At 41.5% G+C, this 22,346-nt stretch overlaps 1 protein-coding gene across 11 annotated transcripts in view; it reads left to right on the top strand.

The window, feature by feature from the left end:
* Window positions 1-22,346, top strand: part of FHOD3 (formin homology 2 domain containing 3) — a 642,552-nt gene that overhangs the window by 32,121 nt on the left and 588,085 nt on the right. For all 11 annotated transcript variants that reach the window (XM_090049608.1, XM_090049605.1, XM_090049607.1 and 8 more), the window contains exon 2: window positions 21,341-21,447. In XM_090049608.1, coding sequence (XP_089905734.1) covers window positions 21,341-21,447 — 107 coding nt within the window. The remainder of the gene's footprint in view (window positions 1-21,340; window positions 21,448-22,346) is intronic.

Here is a 22,346-nt window from a genome sequence, read left to right as displayed (position 1 = left end):
AACTCCAGGCTTGAATAACTTGCTGCTTTGGCATCAGAATTATCTGTGCAAGACCAAGCCCTTCATTTTTCGGTGTCTTTGTTCCCTGCCTTTATACTGTAAGATGAAGTGATCTTTGTAATACTAACAGTCCATCCCCATTACAAATATGACCATGTTCTTGCAGACACTCCATAACGCTCTCATCTGGCTCAGTTTTAAGTCCACTTGAATGATGTTTTTACAGCAGCATATCTTAAATCATGGCCATATATCAACTACGTCTGAAGGTTTCCAGGTACTGCACTGCATAACTGTGTTATTTCTGTACCTTCTGGGAATATCTGAGAAATTATTCCATATGGCCCCTGCAGAAGGATGTGTACATGGAGCAAAACCATCTAGAACAGGATTTCCCAAAGTTTTTATGCCGCAACCCAGCAAACCACGGCCCAGCAGTCACAGCCAACCACGGCTGGTTTGTGGGGGGAAGGCGAGCGGTGGGCCAAATCCTGTGCTGCCATGGGCCTTGCAGAAGGAGCTGTGGCCTCTCTGCCTGGCTCTGGGGGGGCTGCAGTTTGCCAGTCCGTGACCACTTTGATCCAGCAGCCAACCGTGCTGCAGCCTAATACTGGGCTGTGGCCTAGGGATTGAGAACCCCTTCTCTAGAATGCCTTGCTGCACGACAGTTGGGAAGGAGGGAGACCCAGCTATACCTTTAACAGGAACAGTTAAAGGTTCTCATCTAGCACAAAAATATTCTAGCAGGCAGGCTGAGGACTACATGCAAACTCTGCTGGCAATGCGAGTACATAATGTCACAGTTAGTAATTGCCCATTGGCTACATGGCATGGGAACAAACAATGGAAGAAGGGCAGGCACTGTTTCTGACTGGTGACAGACTTGTTTAAAATACTGTGTAGCAGGTGTTTAGTTCCCAGTTATAGTGATACAAATGCAGTGTCCGTGCTCCAAGCTCTGCATTCTGTATGGCTTCAGCACTTGAATGTCTGTACATGCAGTTGTGAGTGCAGGTATACCTTGGAGATATCACGGGTTCGGTTCCAGACCACCGCAATAAAGCGAATATCGCAATAAAGGGAGTCGCACGAATTTTTTGGTTTCCCAGTGCATATAAAAGTTATGTTTACACTATACTGTAGTCTGTTAAGTGTGCAATAGCATTATGTCTAAAAAAACAATGTACATACCTTAATTAAAAAATACTTTATTGCTAAAAAATGCTAACCATCATCTGAGCCTTCAGCGAGTTGTAATCTTTTTGCTGATGGAGGGTCTTGCCTTGATATTGATGGCTGCTGACTGATCAGAGTGGTGGTTGCTGAAGGCTGGGGTGGCTGTGGCAATTTCTTGAAATAAGACAACAATGAAGTTTGCCGCATCGATTGACTCTTCCTTTCACGAAAGATTTCTCTGTAGCATGCAGTGCTGTTTGATAGCATTTTACCCACGGTAGAACTTCTTTCAAAATTGGAGTCAATCCTCTCAAACCCTGCCACTGCTTCATCAACTAAGTTTATGTAATATTCTAAATCCTTTGTTGTCATTTCAACAATGTTCACAGCATCTTCACCAGGAGTAGATTCCATCTCAAGAAACCACTTTCTTTGCTCATCCATAAGAAGCAACTCCTCATCCATTAAAGTTTTATCATGAGATTGCAGCAATTCAGTCACATCTTCAGGCTCCATTTCTAATTCTAGGTCTCTTGCTATTTCCACCACATCTGCAGTTACTTCCTCCACTGAAGTCTTGAACCCCTCAAAGTCATCCATGAGGGTTGGAATCAACTTCTTCCAAACTCCTGTTAATGTTGATATTTTGACCTCCTCCCATGAATCACGAATGTTCTTAATGGCATCTAGAATGGTGAATCCTTTCCAGAAGGTTTTCAATTTACTTTGCCCAGATCCATCAGAGGAATCACTATCTATGGCAGCTATAGCCTTACGAAATGTATTTCTTAAATAATAAGACTTGAAAGTCGAAATTACTCCTTGATCCATGGGCTGCAGAATGGATGTTGTGTTAGCAGGCATGAAAACAACATTAATCTCGTTGTACATCTCCATCAGAGCTCTTGGGTGACCAGGTGCATTGTCAGTGAGCGGTAATATTTCGAAAGGAATCTTTTTTTCTGAGCAGTAGGTCTCAACAGTGGGCTTAAAATATTCAGTAAACCATGTTGTAAACAGATGTGCTGTCATCCAGGCTTTGTTGTTCCATTTATAGAGCACAGGCAGAGTAGATTTAGCATAATTCTTAAGGGCCCTAGGATTTTTGGAATGGTAAATGAGCAACTTAAAGTCACCAGCTGCATTAGCCCCTAACAAGAGAGTCAGCCTGTCCTTTGAAGCCAGGCATTGACTTCTCCTCTCTAGCTATGAAAGTCCTAGATGGCATCTTCTTCCAATATAAGGCTGTTTCATCTACATTGAAAATCTGTTGTTTAGTGTAGCCACCTTCATCAATTATCTTAGCTAGATCTTCTGGATAACTTGCTGCAGCTTCTACATCAGCACTTGCTGCTTCACCTTGCACTTTTATGTTATGGAGACGGCTTTCCTTAAACCTCATGAACCAACCTCTGCTAGCTTCAAACTTTTCTTCTGCAACTTCCTCACCTCTCTCAGCCTTCATAGAATTGAAGAGAGTTAGGGCCTTGCTCTGGATTAGGTTTTGGCTTAAGGGAATGTTGTGGCTGGTTTGATCTTCTATCCAGACCACTAAAACTTTCTCCATATCAGCAATAAGGCTGTTTCGCTTTCTTATCATTCGTGTGTTCACTGGAGTAGCACTTTTAATTTCCTTCAAGAACTTTTCCTTTGCATTCACAACTTGGCTGTTTGGCGCAAGAGGCCTAACTTTCGGCCTATGTCGGCTTTTGACATGCCTTCCTCACTAAGCTTAATCATTTCTAGCTTTTGATTTTAAGTGAGAGATGTGCGACTCTTCCTTTCACTTGAACACTTAGAGGCCATTGTAGGGTTATTAATTGGCCTAATTTCAATATTGTTGTGTCTCAGGGAATAGAGAGGCATGAGGAGAGGGAGAGAGACGGGGGAACGGCCAGTTGGTGGAGCAGTCAGAACACATACAACATTTATCGATTAAGTTCGCTGTCTTATATGGGTGCAGTTTGTGGCTCCCCAAAACAATTACAATAGTAACATCAAAGATCACAGATCACCATAACAAATATAATAATAATGAAAAAGTTTGAAATATCGTGAGAATTACCAAAATGTGACACAGAGACACGAAGTGAGCAAATGCTGTTGGAAAAATGGCGCCAATAGACTTGCTCGACGCAGGGTTGCCACAAACCTTCAATTTGTAAAAAAACCCGCAATATCTGTGAAGCGCAATAAAGCGAAGCGCAATAAAATGAGGTATGCCTGTCTGTTTCTCTACCTGGAGAACAGACCTGCAAGAATTCTCTTACATGATTTGAATGTATGTACATGTGTGCACATAGTCACACTCATTCAAAGGGCTTGGTGTTTGAGGACTGCCCTTAACTATGTTACTCCAAGGTGGGGAGAGTTTCTGATGCACTAACTTGAGCTCCAGGCTAGACGTGGAAACAGAATTCCCTGGGTACCCAGTATACAGAAGCTGTTATCAGATGCCCCAGAAAAAGCTATAATAAATCCCACAGTGGGCAGTTATGAATAAGAGAAGTACTTGGTTGATGTCCTAAGCATGAGTGTTTATGTTCAGTGTTTATGTTCTTTTTTTAATTTAAAAATAAAAACTGCTGAATAGGATGATGCATTTCTCATTATCCATATAAATGCCTATTTTTTTTTTCTTGTTCCTTCCAAGCTTTTGATCTTAACAGTGAACTTTACATGTTAATTTATACACTGTGTGAAAATAATTCCTGGTTTCATATTTGCTTCTTTTCAATTTTATTTAATGTTTTCTTGTTTTATGTTATAACAGAGACCAAACAGAACATGAATTACCTTCCCTATAGCATTTAGTTTTTAAAATGCCATCAGTCTAGCCCTCTTATTCATCTGGTTCCTAAACTATCATAGGCTTTTTATTCTCTCTTATGGCCTCATCTGCTCTCTGCTGAAATTAATTATAGCCTGTCTACTTCAGAGGGGAAGGGCTCATGTCCAAGATATGGACTTTTTTCATGTCTCCAGCTATATTTTGTCCAATTACTGGAGTTGCTTAGGATAAAACATAATTGCTCATATAAATACTATTCTAATATTTATCCCTTCTTTTAGGTATTGTAGTTGCATGATGTAGCTCATAATCAACTCGGCAAAGAACAACAGAGTAGACTTGGAGTATAGATGAGGCCGTGAGGACACAGAGGTTCTCTCTGCTATTCTAGTGCAGATACCTTTTTTAAAGATGCACATGGCCTTACTCACTATTTTATCTGAGGTAGCTGTAAATTAGTGGTATGTTGTCTGGCTCTTTAGAATTCTTTTTAAAAAATGTTTGTGGCAGTACATCAGAAATTGACCATAAAATAAATTCAGACACCATAACTTATACATTTTCTGAATATCTTTTGTACTTTTAACTGCTCAAATGGAGTGACAGCTTGAAGGTGTTGCCTGTTAAGGGAAATATGAGACTGAGGAATATGCGCGGAGAAGGAAAGGTTGCAAATTATCAATTTGTTCCACATCACTTCAGAAAACATTTCTAAATGAAAACACCTTATGGTTACCATAAATTGAAAAATAAACTAGGAAGAACCTCCACTTGGAATAATATTTCCAAACCTAATGTAATTTTCATTTTCCTGAGTTTTGTATGAGCTTTAAAACACAATTATATGTTCTATGCCAGTGATTTTCCTGCATTAAAAAACTAAGAAGTTGAGAACAGAAGATTCCTCAGCTGATAAACTCCACTGAACCTAATCCTTCCTTCCCATCTGCTTTCTTTGGCCTGTCTCCTTAGAGAACACAGCTTCTACTGCCTTAGATACCTTCACAGTAATTCCTACAAATGGTAATGAGAGCATGTCAGCTGTAGGCATTCTTTGTGCATCAGCCAGGACGCTAGATATAACTTCAGATAAAGGTTTCAGTTTTTATAGCCATCTTCCTATCTGATCAACTCAAAGATGTATGTGTGTCTAAGTCCAATTTTTAGTAAAGAAAAACTAGATGGATGTGAGAAATGTACATGTTATAGTGAGCAAGTAGAAAAAAATGTGCAAGCAGGTACTACTTGCCTTCTCATCCTTTTAAAGTGCTGAAAATGTATGCAGTGATTAGTATTAGGAGACTGGAGAACACATCTGTTTCACCTGGTAGGGTGTTTGAATTTTGACCTGCATGATTTGAGCTGCCTGGACTTAGTCTGAGGGGTTGCAATAAAACCCTCAAATCAAAACTATTAGGTTTTTTTTCTGTCCCATGTTAAAACCATGAGGGACTCCACCCCACCAACAGTTAGTGGTGACCCAGTGAAGGGGCATTTGCAGGGGCTGGAGGTTTTTAAGTCAGCAGGCCCTAATGATCTTTATCCAAGAGTGCTAAAGGAATTGGCCAATGTCATAGAACCACTAGTGCAGTTGTTTGAGTACTCATAGTGCTCAGGACGGGTCCCAGAGGACTGGAAAAGGACTAGTGTGGTCCCTGTTGTCAAGAAGGGAAGAAAGGATGATCTGGGTAACTATAGGTTGGTTTGCCTCACCTCTATCCTTGGGAAAACTTTTGAAAAAATCATTAAGGATCACATTTGTGGGAATCCTGTAGGAAAAATAACGCTGAAGGGCAACCAGCATGGCTTCATAGCAGGTACATCCTGCCTAACTAGCCTTGGGTTTTTTTTAACAACCAGGTCACAAAATGCTTAGATTCAGGAGTTGAGGTAGATGACACCTACTTGGATTTTAAAAATGCCTTTGATACAGTGTAACATCCTATTCTTACAAATAAATTAAGTGGTTGTGACTTAGATTATTACACGGTCAGGTGGGTGGAGAATTGGCTTACGGGATGCACTGAGACAGTGGTGGTGGATGGTGGTTTTTGACCTGGAAAAATGTGGGCAATAGAGTTCCCCAAGGTTCAGTCCTTAGACCACTGCTGTTCAATATCTTCATCAGTGACTTGGATGCGGGTGTGGAAAAACACTCTGTCTAAATTCGCAGATGATGCCAAATTATGGGGCAAAGTAAGCACACTGGAGGGCAGGGAGTGGATTCAGGTGGATTTGGACTGAGTGGATTAGGAAAGTGGGCAGAACAAAATAGGATGCAGTCTAACAAAGATAAATGTGAAGTGCTGCATCTAGGGAGAAAGAATCATCAACACACCTACAGCCTGGGAGGTGACTTTCTAAGCAGCACTGAAGAAGAAAGGGATCTCATCATCATAGTCAACTTCAAAATGAACATGAGTCATCGGTGTAACAAAGTAATAAGTAACACCAACCCCACACTTTTCATGATTAGAAGGTACATTACGAACAGATCTAAGGAGGTGATAATTCACCTCTATGCGACATTGGTAAGACTGCAGCTGGAGTACTGTGTCCAGGTCTGGGCACTGCACTTCAAAAGGGATGTGGATAATCTTGAGAGGGTCCAGAGGAGGGCTACTGGAATGGTTAGGGGCCTGCAGGTAAAATCCTACAAGGAGAGATTGAGGGACCTGAATCTCTTCAGCCTTGGCACAAGAAGACTGAGGGGATCTTGTGGCCCTCGACAAATTCATCGGGTAGGGGGTGTGAGCAGCAAGGAATAGGGGATACTCTGTTTAGCTGGGTGCTTCTTGGGGTTACTAGAAACAACAGCCATAAACTGATGGAGAACAGATTTAGATTACACATTAGGAAAACTTTCTTTATGGTGGAGGTTGCCAAAATCTGGAATGGGCTTCCAAGGGAGGTGGTGCTCTCCCTTACCTTGGGGGTCTTTAAGAGGAAATTAGGCAAGCACCTAACTGGGGTTATCTGTCCCCAGCACTCTTTCCTGCCCAGGGCAGGGGGTCAGACTCGATGATCTACTGAGGTCCCTTCCAGCCCTAAAAATTGATGAAAACTATATGAAACAAGCCATTTTGCATAGTTTTGTTGCAAAATTCAAATTGTCCCGTAAAAGCCCCGGATCACGTAAGCTTTTTAGATTACTTATATTCTGTCTCATTTCCATTCTTCAGAATATACTCATAGTCATAAATGCTTTTGTGAATGCTACTGAAAATCCTGAGAAAAATACTCCTATAGATAAATCCTAAACTGCAGTTGGTAGCACATTTGATCTGTGGAAGAAACTTTTAGACAAACATACTGAAGTGTTGCAGAAAGTGGTGATTTGGGCATTTTATCAGAAAGGGGTCCTTCACACAGTGGTCTAGGAAACTGCAGTCCTGGACAATCATTAAGCTACTCCATTGAGTCTAAGAATTATAGCAGACACATTTTGCATATCCTTAATTGTTATTTAATATCTGGAGATTTTGGAGATTCCTGAAATAGCAAGATTCAACAAAGAATAGCAAGGTTTGACAATTTTTTATTTCAATGACAGTAAATTAATTGCATATTTTTACTGGCATTGTATTGTGCCAATGATACTTGTGGAATTAACATCATATTAGTGTTATGATTTATACTGTCATGGTGATTCATTTTATAGTGTCTAGGACCTAGGGTTGTTGTCTGAGATTGGAGTTTGGGATCTACTGGGCATGTAGAGCTGTGTTCAGAATGCAGCCCCCTTCTCATGATAGCAGCATGTTCACTTAATTTAACTACTTATGTTCCAGTCCCTTAGACCCAGTCCTTCATATAGTTTAGTTTATACTTAACTTTACATTACTTCTGTAATTCCAGAGACATCAGTGGAACTGTTCACAATGTATAAAGTTAGCCTATAAGCAAGCTGAAGGCTTTGATCCTACAAAGTATTTAAAGCACTTTGAGAATAACAGCAGCTATATACATGCTAACCATTTGCAATAAAATCCGTTAGCATTAGGTGCTAATAATATTTACTCGTAAAATATTTAGTAGCCAGCTGCTGATGTGTAGTTAAAGTATGAAAGAAGCTATTGTGCCTGCTCTGTTGTTATTTTTCATAATTTCTTGGCCCAGCCACTCAGATTCCTCCCATTCTTGGAGTGTAGGATCCTTTTTTCTCTAAATGTAGACTCTGATTGTACATTGAGGATTGTGAGGATGGAGGGCTGTATTCAGTGGTGCTGTGTGGGCACAGGTACTCATTCATTTGGAGCCCATTTCTGGATCCAGGCCATCATTTTGAACCTTGTAGTAACATTCTTTCTTAAATGTGCTTTAAAAACAAAACCAAAAAGCTCTAAAGATTCCAAGTTAAAAGTGCATATTTAAAAAGAAAAAAAAGTGATTTTTGAAATATATTCTTGTTCAAAGAAAATAAGTTAAAATCAAACACCTTAACTTCTCAGTTGCTTAGTCAGTGGCATGCTGTGTTATGCTGTGGAAATGGGGTTGCTGTCAGGCCCACAAATTACAGAGATTCTTAAGGAATGCAGAATCTTTGGCAGTAGTATTTGATCTGAGTGCATATTTTCTTCTAGCTGGCATATTTACAACAGTAATAATAATCTCTTGCGTGTGTGAAAAGCCAAGTCGCAAACAACTGTAGAACACCTGAAGAATTATAAAAATGTTTCACAAAGCTTATTTATAAACACAGTATTTTCTGAACACAGCACAGAATAACTTGTCAGTAGTGTGTTCTATCCCTTTCATGATGACCATGTTGACCTTAGGAGTTCATGATGGCTACCTGATATAGAAAGTAACTTGCACTATGGGTCACCTGTTTTCAGTTTGCAGAATGCTTGTATACATGTGAACTCAAAGTTGTTGGATTTTACTGTGTTGTCCCTCCAATTTCTCCTCAAATAATGGATTTAGTGTAAAAAAAAATTAAAAAAAATAAAGAGAAAAGGTGGCTTTTTACAGAACCCAGTAACAGGATTGTCATTCCACAGCAGAGAACAGCTGAAGCAGAAAGAGGCATGTTTAGAAACTTTGTAGTGGGAGTGTGCAAATGTGACAGGCTTGTAACGTATATAATGAAACAAGGCTTTTGACTTTTATAGGAAGACCCAGTAATAAAGCAATTTAGCTTAGCCTGTGTTAGTCAACTGCTTTCCCTGCTGTGAAAACCACTCTTTAGATGAATAAAATGTGCATCATAATTAATGTCAGTAATTACCACCAAATCATGGTTTAAATTAGGGATGAGCAGAGACATTAGAATAAGATAGGGCTTGCTTGGACCTTTGCCAAAAACTAGAATTTAGTATGAGCTAAACATTTTCAGAAGCTGGGAAGTATCAGGTAACTTCAAAAAAAATCCTATCTTCCCAGCTGCTTCAACATTTTTGTTCTTTTCAGGTTCCTCTGAGAGTGGAAATTAAAAAGTACAGCAAGCGTCATTGCCCTAACAGTTGTTCTAGGAAGAAATGTTAGAACTGGAATGAGAGACTTGATTGTGCTATTTTCACCTCTGTTTTGCAGATGTCAAATAATTTTATAAACAAATTTATCCCTGTCATAATTTTCTAAACACTAGTAGACTAACACGTAATTTGAACTTGAATTCTGGGCCTTCTGTGATTATCTGAACTGAATCTTTGGTTGTTGTTCAACACTAGCCGAGATGGAAGGTAGAAGGTTGAAAAGGATCGGAAATGGTTCTATCCGTCTGTTCTTCCACTGGCCATCAGCTTGCATTTGACTTTGGAGTGTGAAGGATAGTCATTGGAGATGCAAAGAATCTAAAATAGGCCTCCAGTGAAAAATCATTGCTTAGATTGTTTATTGCACTATACCACCTCCAGTTTTTTCCGTGGGTGAAGAATAAAAAAAAAAAAGAGGGGTAGCAGAGGAAAAAACGAGTGAGTGCAAGAGGCTTTTGTAATACTTTAGGGCTCTAGTCTACTAAAAACAAATAAAGAGGAACCTCCTGGAATATAGCCCCTTGCCTTTTGCCAAGCCATTTGTACCCTTGGAAGAGAAGCCATAACAAACCAAGGAAAGTCCACTTCAGACCTGGGCTTTATAACCTCGCAAAACCTTCTGGAGGAAAAAGAAAACAGCCTCCTAAAGTTTCTGTTGGCACTGTTGTAAGTGTGTTGGCATGGCAATAAGCATGTTGCTTTTATGTTGATTTACTTACCCTTTAGGCTTTTGGAGTAAGGAGATTGGTGTGTCTGCCTGTGGGGGAGGGGCAGGGCGTGCTCCCCAGTGTTTGGCTTGCAAACATGTGGCTAACATGTGTTGGAAAGGCAAGTGCTCTGACCTGCACCCAGCACTTCTTTCCTGGCTATTGCTCTTGGACAGTAAGGAGCTAAAAAGAGTAATAGCAAAAAACAACTGAGCTAAGACTTAAGTTTTATACAAAGCAGGCAAAAAGTTCACATTGTGAGGGTAGTGGGCATTTAATTGTCTCCAGGTAGTTTTCCTGCTTTCTTTCCTATTATAAATTTTACCCTCTTGCTCCTTGTTTCTTTCAGTTCTGCTTTTAGAAAGAGCTGCAAATTTAAGGAAACTCAAAGCTTTCATGTTGCTTAGCAACGCGACGTTCACAGCGAGGAGAAATGGGGCATAGCTCGCCTGTTTTTTTGTTTTTGTTTTTGTTTTTAAAACTGATAGAGAAATCCTTGCTGCCTTTGTGCTGATGTAAAACCCTGTTGATGGGTCCTGTTGAGCTCAACATCATTGCAGGAAGAATCATTTTAGCACTACAAGTTGGAAAACCACCAAAAACTCATTATGATTGCAAACGGCTGCAAAGGAAACTCAGATGTTGGGATTCTATCCCACTTCCTTTGTTTCTTTGTAATCAGTTAAGAAGACTCAGAAGGATTTGTTTTTGTGTTTTATTATCTGCCCCATTTTTTTCATTCAAAATTCAAGTCTGGTCTATATGCTGGTAGCTGGAGAACTAGGGAAGAGATGGCATCAAGAGACATCATGATTCCTGAGCAGCTTGGCTCAAACATGGCAGATTGTTCCTTTAGTTTACATTTGAGCCAAAGCTATCTTTGCCTTTCCAGGGCAACCATGGGTTGAGTAACAAAGATGTTAAAAAGCATTCAAAATTATATTTTAGAACAGTGGGGGCCAACCATTATGGCAGGCATGCCATAAATTAGCCCTGCACCCTCCCCAAGTGCCACTCCAATCCCTTTCCCCTGCTTGATGTGCTGCCCTGCTTTCTTTTTCCAGCTCTGTGCTCCCTATCTGATTTGCTGATTTGTTTTCTGCTCCTTGCCCTATCTGCCATTGTGCATCCTGTCCCTTCCCAGATCTGTTGTGTGCCTATGCCACAGGTTGACCACTCCTGTTTTAAAAATACTGCTACTTTTATTTTAACTGACTAGATTAAGTTCTGTTAGTTCCCATGATCTTCTTCTTCTTCTGTTTGTTCAAATGTGAAAAATCCTAATGTAATTTATGGAGATAACCATGCTGGATTTTTAAATGCTTTTCTTACTCTTTCTTTTTTCTTTCTTTGTCTGAAGTGATAATTGTTAGGCCTGTGCAAAGTGGCTAATATTCACTTCAGATTCGGACAGTTTTGGGGGACGGTGATTCCATTTTGTGATTTGAATCACTGTCCTGAATCCATTTGGCTGCTGCCAAATCAGCTGAATCTCCAAATCAAATAGGCCCCATCCCCCACCCACTCTGCTAGCCCCATCAATGGCTGCCCCATGAGGGCCCAACTTCCCAACTCTTCACAAAAAAACCACCAAAAAAAACCCCACATACTCAGCATCTCCTGCCCGGGGGGGGGGGAGACACAGGGTTGGTGATCCTCACTGACCCCCACTGCCTCTTGTGCTGCATGGGGGGGCTCTGCCACAAGCCCCCAGAAGCCCCAACAGCTGCTGTTACAGGCAGTGAGTGCAGGGCTTTTTTTTTTAAGAGCCAGGATGCTGGGTTGGGGCAGGGCAGCCATTATGGGGCTGGGAGAGCAATTGGGGTATGCTCAGGGGGGCTGGAGGAGCAGGAAGGGGTGGGGCCTGGCAGGGGTCCCCCCTGATCCCCTCCCTGCCCCCTACTTAATCCAGCTTCCTGTGGCAACGAGTGGGGGCTGCCTGAATCGCCAAATATTTCTCCAAATCTTTTTCCAAATTTGGAGGCTTCAAATCGATTCGGACCTTTTTATTGGTCTCCCGATTTGATTTGGATTTGAAGAGTCGGCCACTGAATTGGGCCAAATCTCCTTCAAATCAAGTCAGCACTGGAAGCTTCACACAGCCTTAATAATTATGTGAGGAATATCATGTTTGGAGAGAGTTTAGATGAAGTCCTGTCATTTCTGGTAGTGTTCTATGGACCTAAAGCCCGGGTGTCAAAGATGAGACTGAATCCAGCCCAAAGTGTCCCTTCACCTGACCCTGGGGATCCTAAAAGGGCAGGGAAGTGGGAGGTGGGGTGAGTAAGGGCAAGGGACACTGCACTTTTTGTGGGTATGGAGCCTCATTGGGGATGTGCATTGGCGACAAGGGGGCATAGAGAAAGCATTGTTGTTTTAACTTCTGTTTCACCACTAAGCCTGCTGATGCAAGATCTGGATCTAGCCCAAGGCTCCTTGTGGTCTGGATCCAGCTCGTGAGGAGCTTTGCAATCCATGTCTGGCCCAGGTGGCTGCTTGAGGTAATTATCCCTGACCTAATGCAGTGTTAGTGGAATGACTGGTTTTCTTATATTTGGATTATGAATTTTTTTTTATGGTAAGATCCACAGTTCTAACAGATCCAACTTTCGATCAATATAATTATTATACTCTTAATTCTTGAACAGCATCTGTTGACTGTGGAGACACTATTTGCGTGTCATTGGTCATTACCGTGTGATGACAGTTCTGGAGTCATGATCCAGTGATCACATTCTTGGTCAAGTATGATGCATTGTTCTGTATCCAACTTGTAGAGCAAAGGTAACTCTGTCACAAGACCCAATACTGTCAATATTTGGTACTTAATTAGTATGCTTATTGAGTGGAGACTTGTAGTTGGAAAGTAAATGATTAAGTAGGCGAGGAGTCTCTGGTTAGAGTAGATGGCAAGGCATAAATAAAGGTCTAAATAAAGAATGTCAGTTGCTAGAGCTCTCCCTTTGGCAATTTTCACAACTGATTTAAATAACTTTAAAAAAAGATATTTGTGGAGACCAGAAACTAGTGATTTTTGGGTGAGAGAAAGAGGAGGAGGAGGGACACAGATTGGGAGTTGGGGTGGGATGAACCTGGAATTGAATGGTCAAGGAGGCTAGAACTGAAATGAAAGCCCTGAGGAATGAGGGCTGGGACTAGGAACAGAAGCCAAGGTGGAGAAGAGACAGAATTGGGAGAAGAACTTGGAAGAGGGTCCAGGCAGAAGAAGTGATGTATGCACCAATAGGAAAAGAATCAGTACACAGTAGAGCACGCTCTTCTCCAGAGTATGTATTGGAAATCAGAAATCCTGAGTCCCACCATTCCCGTGTGTCGCAGGGCACTAAGGTGCCTGCTCCTATTAGAGGATAGGTTGCCTGGGAAGGGACCAGGCAGTTTAGTTCCCTGCCAGCAGCTGAAGGGGAAGGAGCCTTCAGGAAGGAAGGGCTCAGAGATGCAACAGCCATTGGATACGCTACCCTTAGGGCTAATGGGGTACCAGGAGCCAATAAGGTACCCTTGCCTACAGGCACCCAGTATTAGAGAAGGAGTTTTACTCTTTTAAAGGGGCAGAGCATGCTTTGCACTTTGTTACGTTATAGCCCAGGGGCTTGTGTTTGATTGCTGTTGCTTGTTTGCTGTCTGATAACACCGGTGGTTTGGGTGAGACTATTTGGGGAAGAAGGAGGACTCATTGGGGGCCCACTGCAGCGTGGGGACCCAGGCGCCAGAGAGGGCGCAGCATTTGGGGGGCACAGAGCCCAGCATCAAGGGGCACAGAGACAAGGGCTGCGGAGATCCTGGTGCTGAGGGGCACAGACAAAGATAGAGGGTACCTGTAGGGCAAGACTGGCACAGTTACGGAGCCTAGGGGTAACATGGCCACTCCTAGGGACCCCACCCTGCTACACTGTGATAAAAGCAAGTACCTATGGAACCTGCGGGGAAAGTGTCTCATCCATCTCTAGTGCTAGTCCACACAGAGGATAACAATCTGATACTGCTGTGTGTTACTCTGTATGATGGCTCTCAAGATTATGACCTTGCTGATGACCCTTACGCATGTGAATATCAATATAATGTCATTATTGAATTTCTGTTGGTTCAGATTTCCTGTTATCACAAACCAAGAAGCTTACCCACAAAAAATGTTTAAAGAATAATATTTAGGCTGCAATGTCAAACACTCAGAATTTAGGTTATTCCAAAAATTAGTGTTCTTGTGCAATTTTAATTTGTCCTGCTTGTGTATATGCATTAAGATCCTGTCATTAGGTATATATTGTTTACCCCATTGAGTATACAGGGTCAATCTGCTCTGAAGATATCAAGAATGAGCAATGATGGAGACCCTTGTCCACAGGACCCCTGCCTCAAGTTGCAGGTGTTGGAAACTGTAGCCAATGAAGAGGGGATTTCAGGAAAGGAAAAGACCTGTTCAGGGTGTCTGAATGATGGGAACTGGGTTCTAATTGTGGGCCTGCCACATAGTTGGTATGTGATGTTTGTAAGCCTCAGAGATCATCCTTTAGGTGGTCACTAATTATGGGATACTTCTGAGCCTGGGGTGTGATTTTTGAATTGCTGAACTATCACAGCAACCATTCAAATCAGTGCAAGCTGTATTTTGAATAGAATATTATAATGATAAGATCTCTTAAAACTGAGGTCTTAAGTGTCTCAAATTGGTCAGCCAACAACAGTGGATCATTTTTACCTTAATCATCTTTCACTTTAGCTCACTCTCTGTAAAATACCCTCCCTCCCTCACAACCAGATACAGGCAAGGACTGCCTGTATTGACTTGCAATGTTTTGAGTTAAAGCGTTTCACACTTACAATGTTTATAAATTCACACTGTGCGTGACTGACTGGTGCCTCCTGAATCTGGGGGGGGGGCACCCGCAGAAGCCACTGACCTTGTCGGGGGGGCACCAGCCCTACCAACAGCATCAGTGTTGGCCATCAGGGGGCACCAGCCCCATCAGGGGGGCACATGCAGCTCCATGCACCTCCTACCAGTCGCCTGTGACACCCTTTTCAACTTTCTGACATCAGTTTCAACTTTACAATGCTTGATCCAACACCGTGCCACTCCAGTGAACAAGTTCGCTGTTGCCCATCTCTCTGGAGAACACCTGTCCAAACTTCCTTGGACACTTTCTTTAAGAAAGCCTGCAAGACTCCAGAGAAACCTGCGGCAAAGACTCTCCTGAGAAGACTCCAGCCAAGAGCCCTTCAAAAAAGTTGGGCAAAGTCACCTCAAAGAACTCCTTCCAAATCAATATGATTACTATTTACAGTATCAATACATCAGTGTAGCTATATGACTCATCTATAATTGATTGAGTACAAAATTCTGGGTTATTTTTGGTGAAAATAGGGTATCAGGCTTTGGTTCAGGAATCAATCTCCCATTTGTAACATTTTCCTATGGGAAAATCGGTTCCAAGTTAGTGTTTTGACTGAAGATGTGGTTTTCAGGAACCAGTTATGTTGTAAGTCTGAACACCCCAGTAGATAAATGAATTAATATTTCTGCTAACATCATAGTAATGGGTGTCATAGGAAAAGCTCACAAGGAGATGTATTATCTTTTGCAAAAGGGAGATGAAATAGAACATACTGTTATTATGCCTCCCTCTTCTTTAGCCTATATAATCCTTTATTTTGTACTTTTATATAGGTTTACCCCTCATGTAGATGAAAGAGTAGGGGAAATATCAGTGTGGATTTCAAAAATACAGATCCACTGTAGATTTATTATTTTCAATCATAAGTTGTATGATAAAAGATGAGAATATTTTCCAAATATACATAGTTTTCAAAGATTTTAAGAAAACATGGTAATATATTGCAAGATGGTCTTTGGGTTGCAATGAAAGAATTTGAAATCCATAATAAAATTATTCAGATGGCACAATTTTTGTGTTTCTAAAGTAGAGTATGAATAAAAAGTAAAATGTGCCCTATTTGACATCGGTATGCAATTAGCAGAGGGAGATATGACATCTCCAGTACTCTTTCATATGGCTAAGGAAAACATGATATTAATGTGAAAGTCTCAGAATATGGTGAATTGAAATAGCCTGCACCAACTCTTAAGGTATCCTAAGTGAAACAGAAGATATGACACACAGTTTGGTTATGAATTTTGAGTGCATGCCAAGAAAAATGGGGAGTCTGATGTGAGAAAGTCTTGAAAAATCATACCTAGCAGTTGGTGATATCAGCAGATTCAGAAGTGTGAAAATGTGGAACCATTAATTGCTTATAACACTTTGGTGGCAGGAAATTAAGGCTTAGTTAGAGCAGGCATGCCTACTCTTTGTCTGCAGAAAGGTTTTTGTGCCAAAGAACTACTGAGATTTGTTTCAGATGCATATGACTATTATAATAGATATTAACCTAAGGATTAATCTCATTTTTGGGTCAGTAAGAGAGAATGAGACGGGTTCTGTTCCACCTGTTGCATGACTAAGTGGACTTGCCTAAATGCAATTCTATTTCACCCTGTTCAGGTCCCTGAAAAACAATGCATCCATTAATGCATCTACTTTCACTTGGTAACACACTGTCATCTTACCTTGTAAGATTAAGTCATAAAAAGTCCATGAAGAGAAGGACCAATGTTTGCCCGAACCTCTTCTCAGGACCTATCTACGTGTTACACTTAAGACATGATTAAGCAGTTAATCATGGTTTAAGTTGTCACTCGGGCACACGTTCAATCAATTAATGGCATGATAAGCCATAAAGTTATTTCACAAAATATGTATAATAACTTTGGCTTGTTCCTGTTATTCCATTAATTGAATGTATGGCCAGGGGCACCGTGGCTGGAAGCCCACATAAGTTGTGGTCTCCCAGCCACAGGGATGCCTGGAGCACCCCTGTGGCTGGGAACTCGTGTCAACTGTGGGCTCTCAGCTGTGGGGACCCCTTGTGATTCTAGGCTCCCTCTGCATCAGCAATAAAGTATGATGGGATCTGGTTCATTACATGTGGATGGCAGGAGGCGTGATTGTGCAGATCATGCATCAAATCCCATCACACCTTACCTTAATGCTAGAGGAGACCTTAGGGACTTGACTAGGCATAGATGCCTGGAATGGATAGTGGCCATATGAAGAAGATCTAGTTAGAAGATCTCTAAAGAGAAGTCTCCTGGAAGACTATCTTTATGGGATTCAATTGAGCAAGATTTATGGACTCTTGACGTGAATTATCAGCAATAGGAATACTATGTCTTTGATAAAATGGTGTAGAAGCAAATTGTGAAGGTGTACACAGTCAGCAATAGTATTTGTCAGAGCCATATTCAAAGAGTCTGCCATGAGCCTGTTGTAATAGGGAGCCAGCGATTCCAGAGGAAGTAGGCTTTTAGAACGACCCCTGTGTGGGTTAACAGACAGTTAGGACAAAGACTACAGGCTGTAGATTAGGCAGCCTTGGGAGCGGGGCAACCCATCGACTCAAAAGGCAAACAACTGAGGCTGGGAAATAATAGCTGGAGCTAGATAAGAGCATGTGCTGAGGCAGGAGAGCAGAGAGGAATTAGAGATTGGCAAGAAGATCAGCAGCTCACTGGGGAATCCCAGCAGTGTAGCTGGACTCTTGGAAGCAGGGCAGTGAGGCTAGGGATGGACAGAGCCTGAATTGATTTAATTTTTGCAGGTTAGTCTAACTTGGCTAGGCTGAACCAGTTTGTACTGGTGCCAGCACCAGTTTGTGCTGCACCTCACTGACATCCCCTCTGGACTGAGGAAATGCAGGCACGTGCCTGCAGTGGCTCAGACTAGAAGCTGGGGAGTGCTAGAGCAGTCCTCACTCCTTTCCATAGTGCTGAGCTGGGGGAGAGGGTGTGGCCAGGCCCTGGCAGGACATTTTGATTAGGGAGGGGTGTCCCCCCCACTTATTGATAACAGAGCATAGCTTTGTTACCAATGTACATCATCCCATCAGAAAACAAAAGCCTCTCATTAGTTCCAACTCTTCTTAAATTACTTTTCCCAAGGAAGGAATGGAGGGACATTACTGGATACCTGTTGATCAGCTCCAAAAAGCCCTAAGTAGACAGACACTGTCCTGTCTGTCTACATAGACACCTCTCAGCATTAGCTAGCATACCACATACTGGGGGGGGGGGCAGGGAAATCCCTGCTTGAGCAGGGATGGCGATGTGGCACAGGTGAAGCCAGGGAGATGCTCAGATGCTGCTGTGCCTACTCTCTCTGCTGGCACTCCAGCTAAGGAGCAGAGGGGTGGGGCCGCCCTGTTTCTGGTGCAGAAAGCCCCACCTAGAGTTGCAAAGCATCTGGGATGCTGGGGGACCCTGGATTAAGTTAAACCAGGAAAGGGTCTGGGACAGAAGTTCCAGAAATCGGTTTGACCCAAATCAGTTCAGTCTGATACTACATTCAACCAGGTTTATCTCGAACCAGTTTCAGTCATTTTCAGACTGGTTTATGTGCACTGAATGTCTGTTCTGTTACAGGCTGAAACCAGTTTCTGATCACTTTAAATTGGTTTACGTGTAATGTCTGTCCCTAGGCTGAGGGATCCCAGAGTGGGGCTGCCCAGAAGAAGGTTAATTTACTCCAATGGGGGAACATAGCTGGGTTAAAGTGAAAGCATGGTTTCTTTCAGTTGTGTGATTGCCCGAGCCAGACTGCTTACGTTGAAGTGACAGAGTACTTATTTTTGTCATATAGCATTCAAGAGCTGAGGGCGGGTGTATGTTTAGGTTGAGGCATGAGTCTGATTAGTTGCTTTTGTGATTGGTGGTTTGGGTTTTGGACTATCAGGGAGGGGGAAGTCCCAGTAGAGCCCTGGAAGGGGCAGAGTGCAGGCCCAGAGCAGGGCAGAGAGCCAGAGAAAATGAGAAAAGGGCTGGAGCTTCTCGGCCTCTTGAAGGCTCAGACCGAGCGAAAACATTTATTCTTTTAGGTTTATCATGGTAGACTGGGGCTAGAAGGCCCTGCTAGAGAAGAGGGGCAGAGGCCAGGGGGCTAAGGCCCCAACAATAGCATATAGAGGCCTGAGGAAGCCTGATATTGGACTAGTGTTAGGTGCCCACTGAAACAATTAAATGGTAACACCTGTGAGACATGGGCATAGCTACAGGGGAGGTTGGAGGCTGTGAATGAAACATTAAGGCACAGGAGTCTTGAAAGTCCCTGGACACTGCCTGTAAGGCACTTAAGACTGGGTCTAGCCAAGAGAGAGGGGTATAGAGGTGGAATAAGTGGTTCTCCGGGATCCTGGGCAGCCTCTTGGCAATTATTTTCTCTCAAGAAACATTGAAAGCATGGCAGGTAAAGGAAAGATGAGAGCCCAGGAACTGGTTAGATGGGACTAGTCCAAAGGTCACCAGGGAGCTCTGCTATGCATCGTGACCGCAGCCTGCTAAAGCTGTGTACTGAGGAGAGAGGAGAAAAACAAAATCTGCAGTGAGCACCTCCCAATTTGTGGGGTTAAAAATTACATGTGGGGTAATTTCTGTCCCCATATTTTGGCCTATGAAAAAGGTTGTTTGCGAAAGGAGGAGGGGTCACCTTCATGAGGAAGATCTATCTAATTTTTTTCATAAGGTAGTCTATCGCTGTATTATTTGAGCAGCTGGCCTATTACAGAGGAATTATTTCCCCTCATCTCCCCACTCCCCCCGTCTTTAAAAAGATCCAGCTTTTTTTGGTAAAATGCATTAGAGTTAACATATTGATCCAAAGATGATCCCTACTACCACAGTCTCAATTCTTAGATACTTTGTACAATGCTTTAGGACACGAAAGAATAATACTACATTCAACTGAAACTATGGAGATGAAATAAGAATAGGCAGAATGTACCATTTTCCTTTATCTTGCACATCAGGCATTTCCTGTTTTCATCATAGCCTTTTATAGACTAAAGTCATCAGATGTTAGTAAAGCAAAGTTCCTTTTCCCTAATTATGCAATATAATTGGAAATTGTGGGCCAGTCTCCATAGTGACAAGAGAACATTTATCTAATTAGCAGTTTGCCTTTTGGTATTGCTTTGAATAAATTAGCATTTAATTTGATATGTTGGACTAGTGGGAAAAAGTTTCCCAGAGTAGTGCTTAGCCTCATGTCTCTTTTTTTCTCTGAAGAACATAATTTCAAATTTATATAGGTTGATATTCCTTCTTAGTCGTAAAGATTCAAGCTTTAATGTTATAGCACATACAGCTTGTTGTACTTAATGTAGCTTTTTTATCCCTAAGAATTGGGAATAAAAAAGTGCTAATGTGCATCTTTCCATTTAAATGTCTTCTCCCCAGAAGAAAGGAGAGAAAGGACTTTGGTTCGTGAAAAACTTGGTTTTTTCCCCTCAAAGAAAAATGAACAGGAATTAACTTTTCTTCCAATCCATTTATATGTTAGTTCAGTTGAACAGTTTACAATTTCAATTACTTTGAAAAAATCAAAAGTTACTTAATGTAAGTTGATGAAGTTGCAACATCGCTTTTGTTTCTTGATTCAGATGGTTACCCTAACCTAAGTTGAAAACATGGGTCTCTGAGGGCTTTAGTTGCAAGTATGAGAGTCTATGACAGTGAAGGTGTAAATAGACTCAACATTTCTCCTGAAAGAAAACCTTTTGTCCTGAATCCTACTGAAGTACCAGTCCATTGTCCTGCCTATCTAGTATACTTGTAAAGTATACAAGATAAAATGTGCTAACAGTTTTTTTGGGATAATGCTGCATATGTCTAAGTTAATCACAGCTCATTCAAGTTAATCACCAGTCATTCCAGGGTCAGGCTGTGGGCTTTCCCTAGCCACCGACTGGCTAAGGATTAGCAGTGCATCTTGGAAGAGCTCCACATGTAAAGGGCTCTGCTGCTTCTCTTTTGGCCAAGCTTTTGAGCCATAGGTGTTCCATGGTAAGGTGGAAAATGTCATCTCTTAAGTGACTCCTGCAGGAAATTATGTATTGATATTGGTCTTCAAGTCAGAGTGACTCTTTATTCTGCTTTGTTGAAAGGATAGTGGGTGTACTGTGAAGCCCGGTGTTTGATGGAGAAGTTAAAAATAAGTGATTAACTAAGACCATGTTTCTTCCTCTTCTGGTTTAAAAACATGGGAAATAATGTGAAGGAAAGGCAGCATCTTGGAGCTTATGATCACAAAGAATGTCATGTTTTGAATTTTGTTTTACAGCTTGATGACTGCACTCTTCAATTGTCCCATAATGGTACCTATCTGGATTTAGAATCCACTTTAACAGAACAAAGGGATGAATTGGAAGGCTTCCAAGAAGATGCTGGGTAAGTAAAATATTTTCAAATTTCAGTAGGCAAGCACACTTATCACATAATATTGAGATGATAGAGATGTGGATACGTAGTCTAGTGCTCTGAGACAAGATCTGAAATGCAGAAAAGACTAAAAGCTGTCTTTCCCCTTTATTTATTTATAAAGTACTCAAAAGCATCTGCCTCCAAATCCCTTTCCAAGGTTAATAAGTTTGTTTGTTCTCTATCATTGGTAACATTTGTATCTTTAGAAAGTGCTTAGGTGTTTGAAATGTTTCAGGAGTAATATTTAAAAAAAAAAAAAGGCATTTCTGTACTTTGTTGGAACTCTATGGTGGGGTCATGGAATGTGTAATTCAGCATTATCGGTACTCCCTTTGGGAGACAACCTTGGTTACAACATTGTCTACCATCATAACTGCTATATACCTATTACCAATTCTTTACAGTTTGAGAACACAGAATCTTAGCTATAATCAGCTATAGTAATGCATCAATAAATACATAAAGTTTGGTATCAAATTGATTGTCACTGGGCCTTTGGGTAATTGTTTAACATAGCTTTCATTAGGGCTTTTTTCTCCCCAGTATTATAATGAACAATCCATGCCAAATATTTTCTTTCTGTACTGCATTTGTGCATCCCTGTTAACTTATTGGATTGGATGTTTGCCACGAAAGGCAGTTTTTTATCTTAATGTGGTACTGTCGATGATAGATGTTACCTTTTTTGCCTACTATTTGTTACTCAGATAAATGAACTGACTACAAACTGGTCTAACCTTTCTTGACCATACAAAAAACAGCAAAGGTTAGTTGAAGACTGGAGGTCTTCAATAAACATGGAAGCATTCTAATCAGTATAATGTGGGATATTTGATGATCTCGTAAGCTGTGAAATTGCGACCGTA

The sequence above is a fragment of the Crocodylus siamensis genome, chromosome 5 (assembly GCF_052110815.1).
Source record: "Crocodylus siamensis isolate JL-2025a chromosome 5, ASM5211081v1, whole genome shotgun sequence".
Lineage (NCBI taxonomy): Eukaryota > Metazoa > Chordata > Crocodylia > Crocodylidae > Crocodylus > Crocodylus siamensis.
Note: the sequence above shows the minus strand (reverse complement) of the source record. Positions and strands in the feature narration are given on the sequence as shown.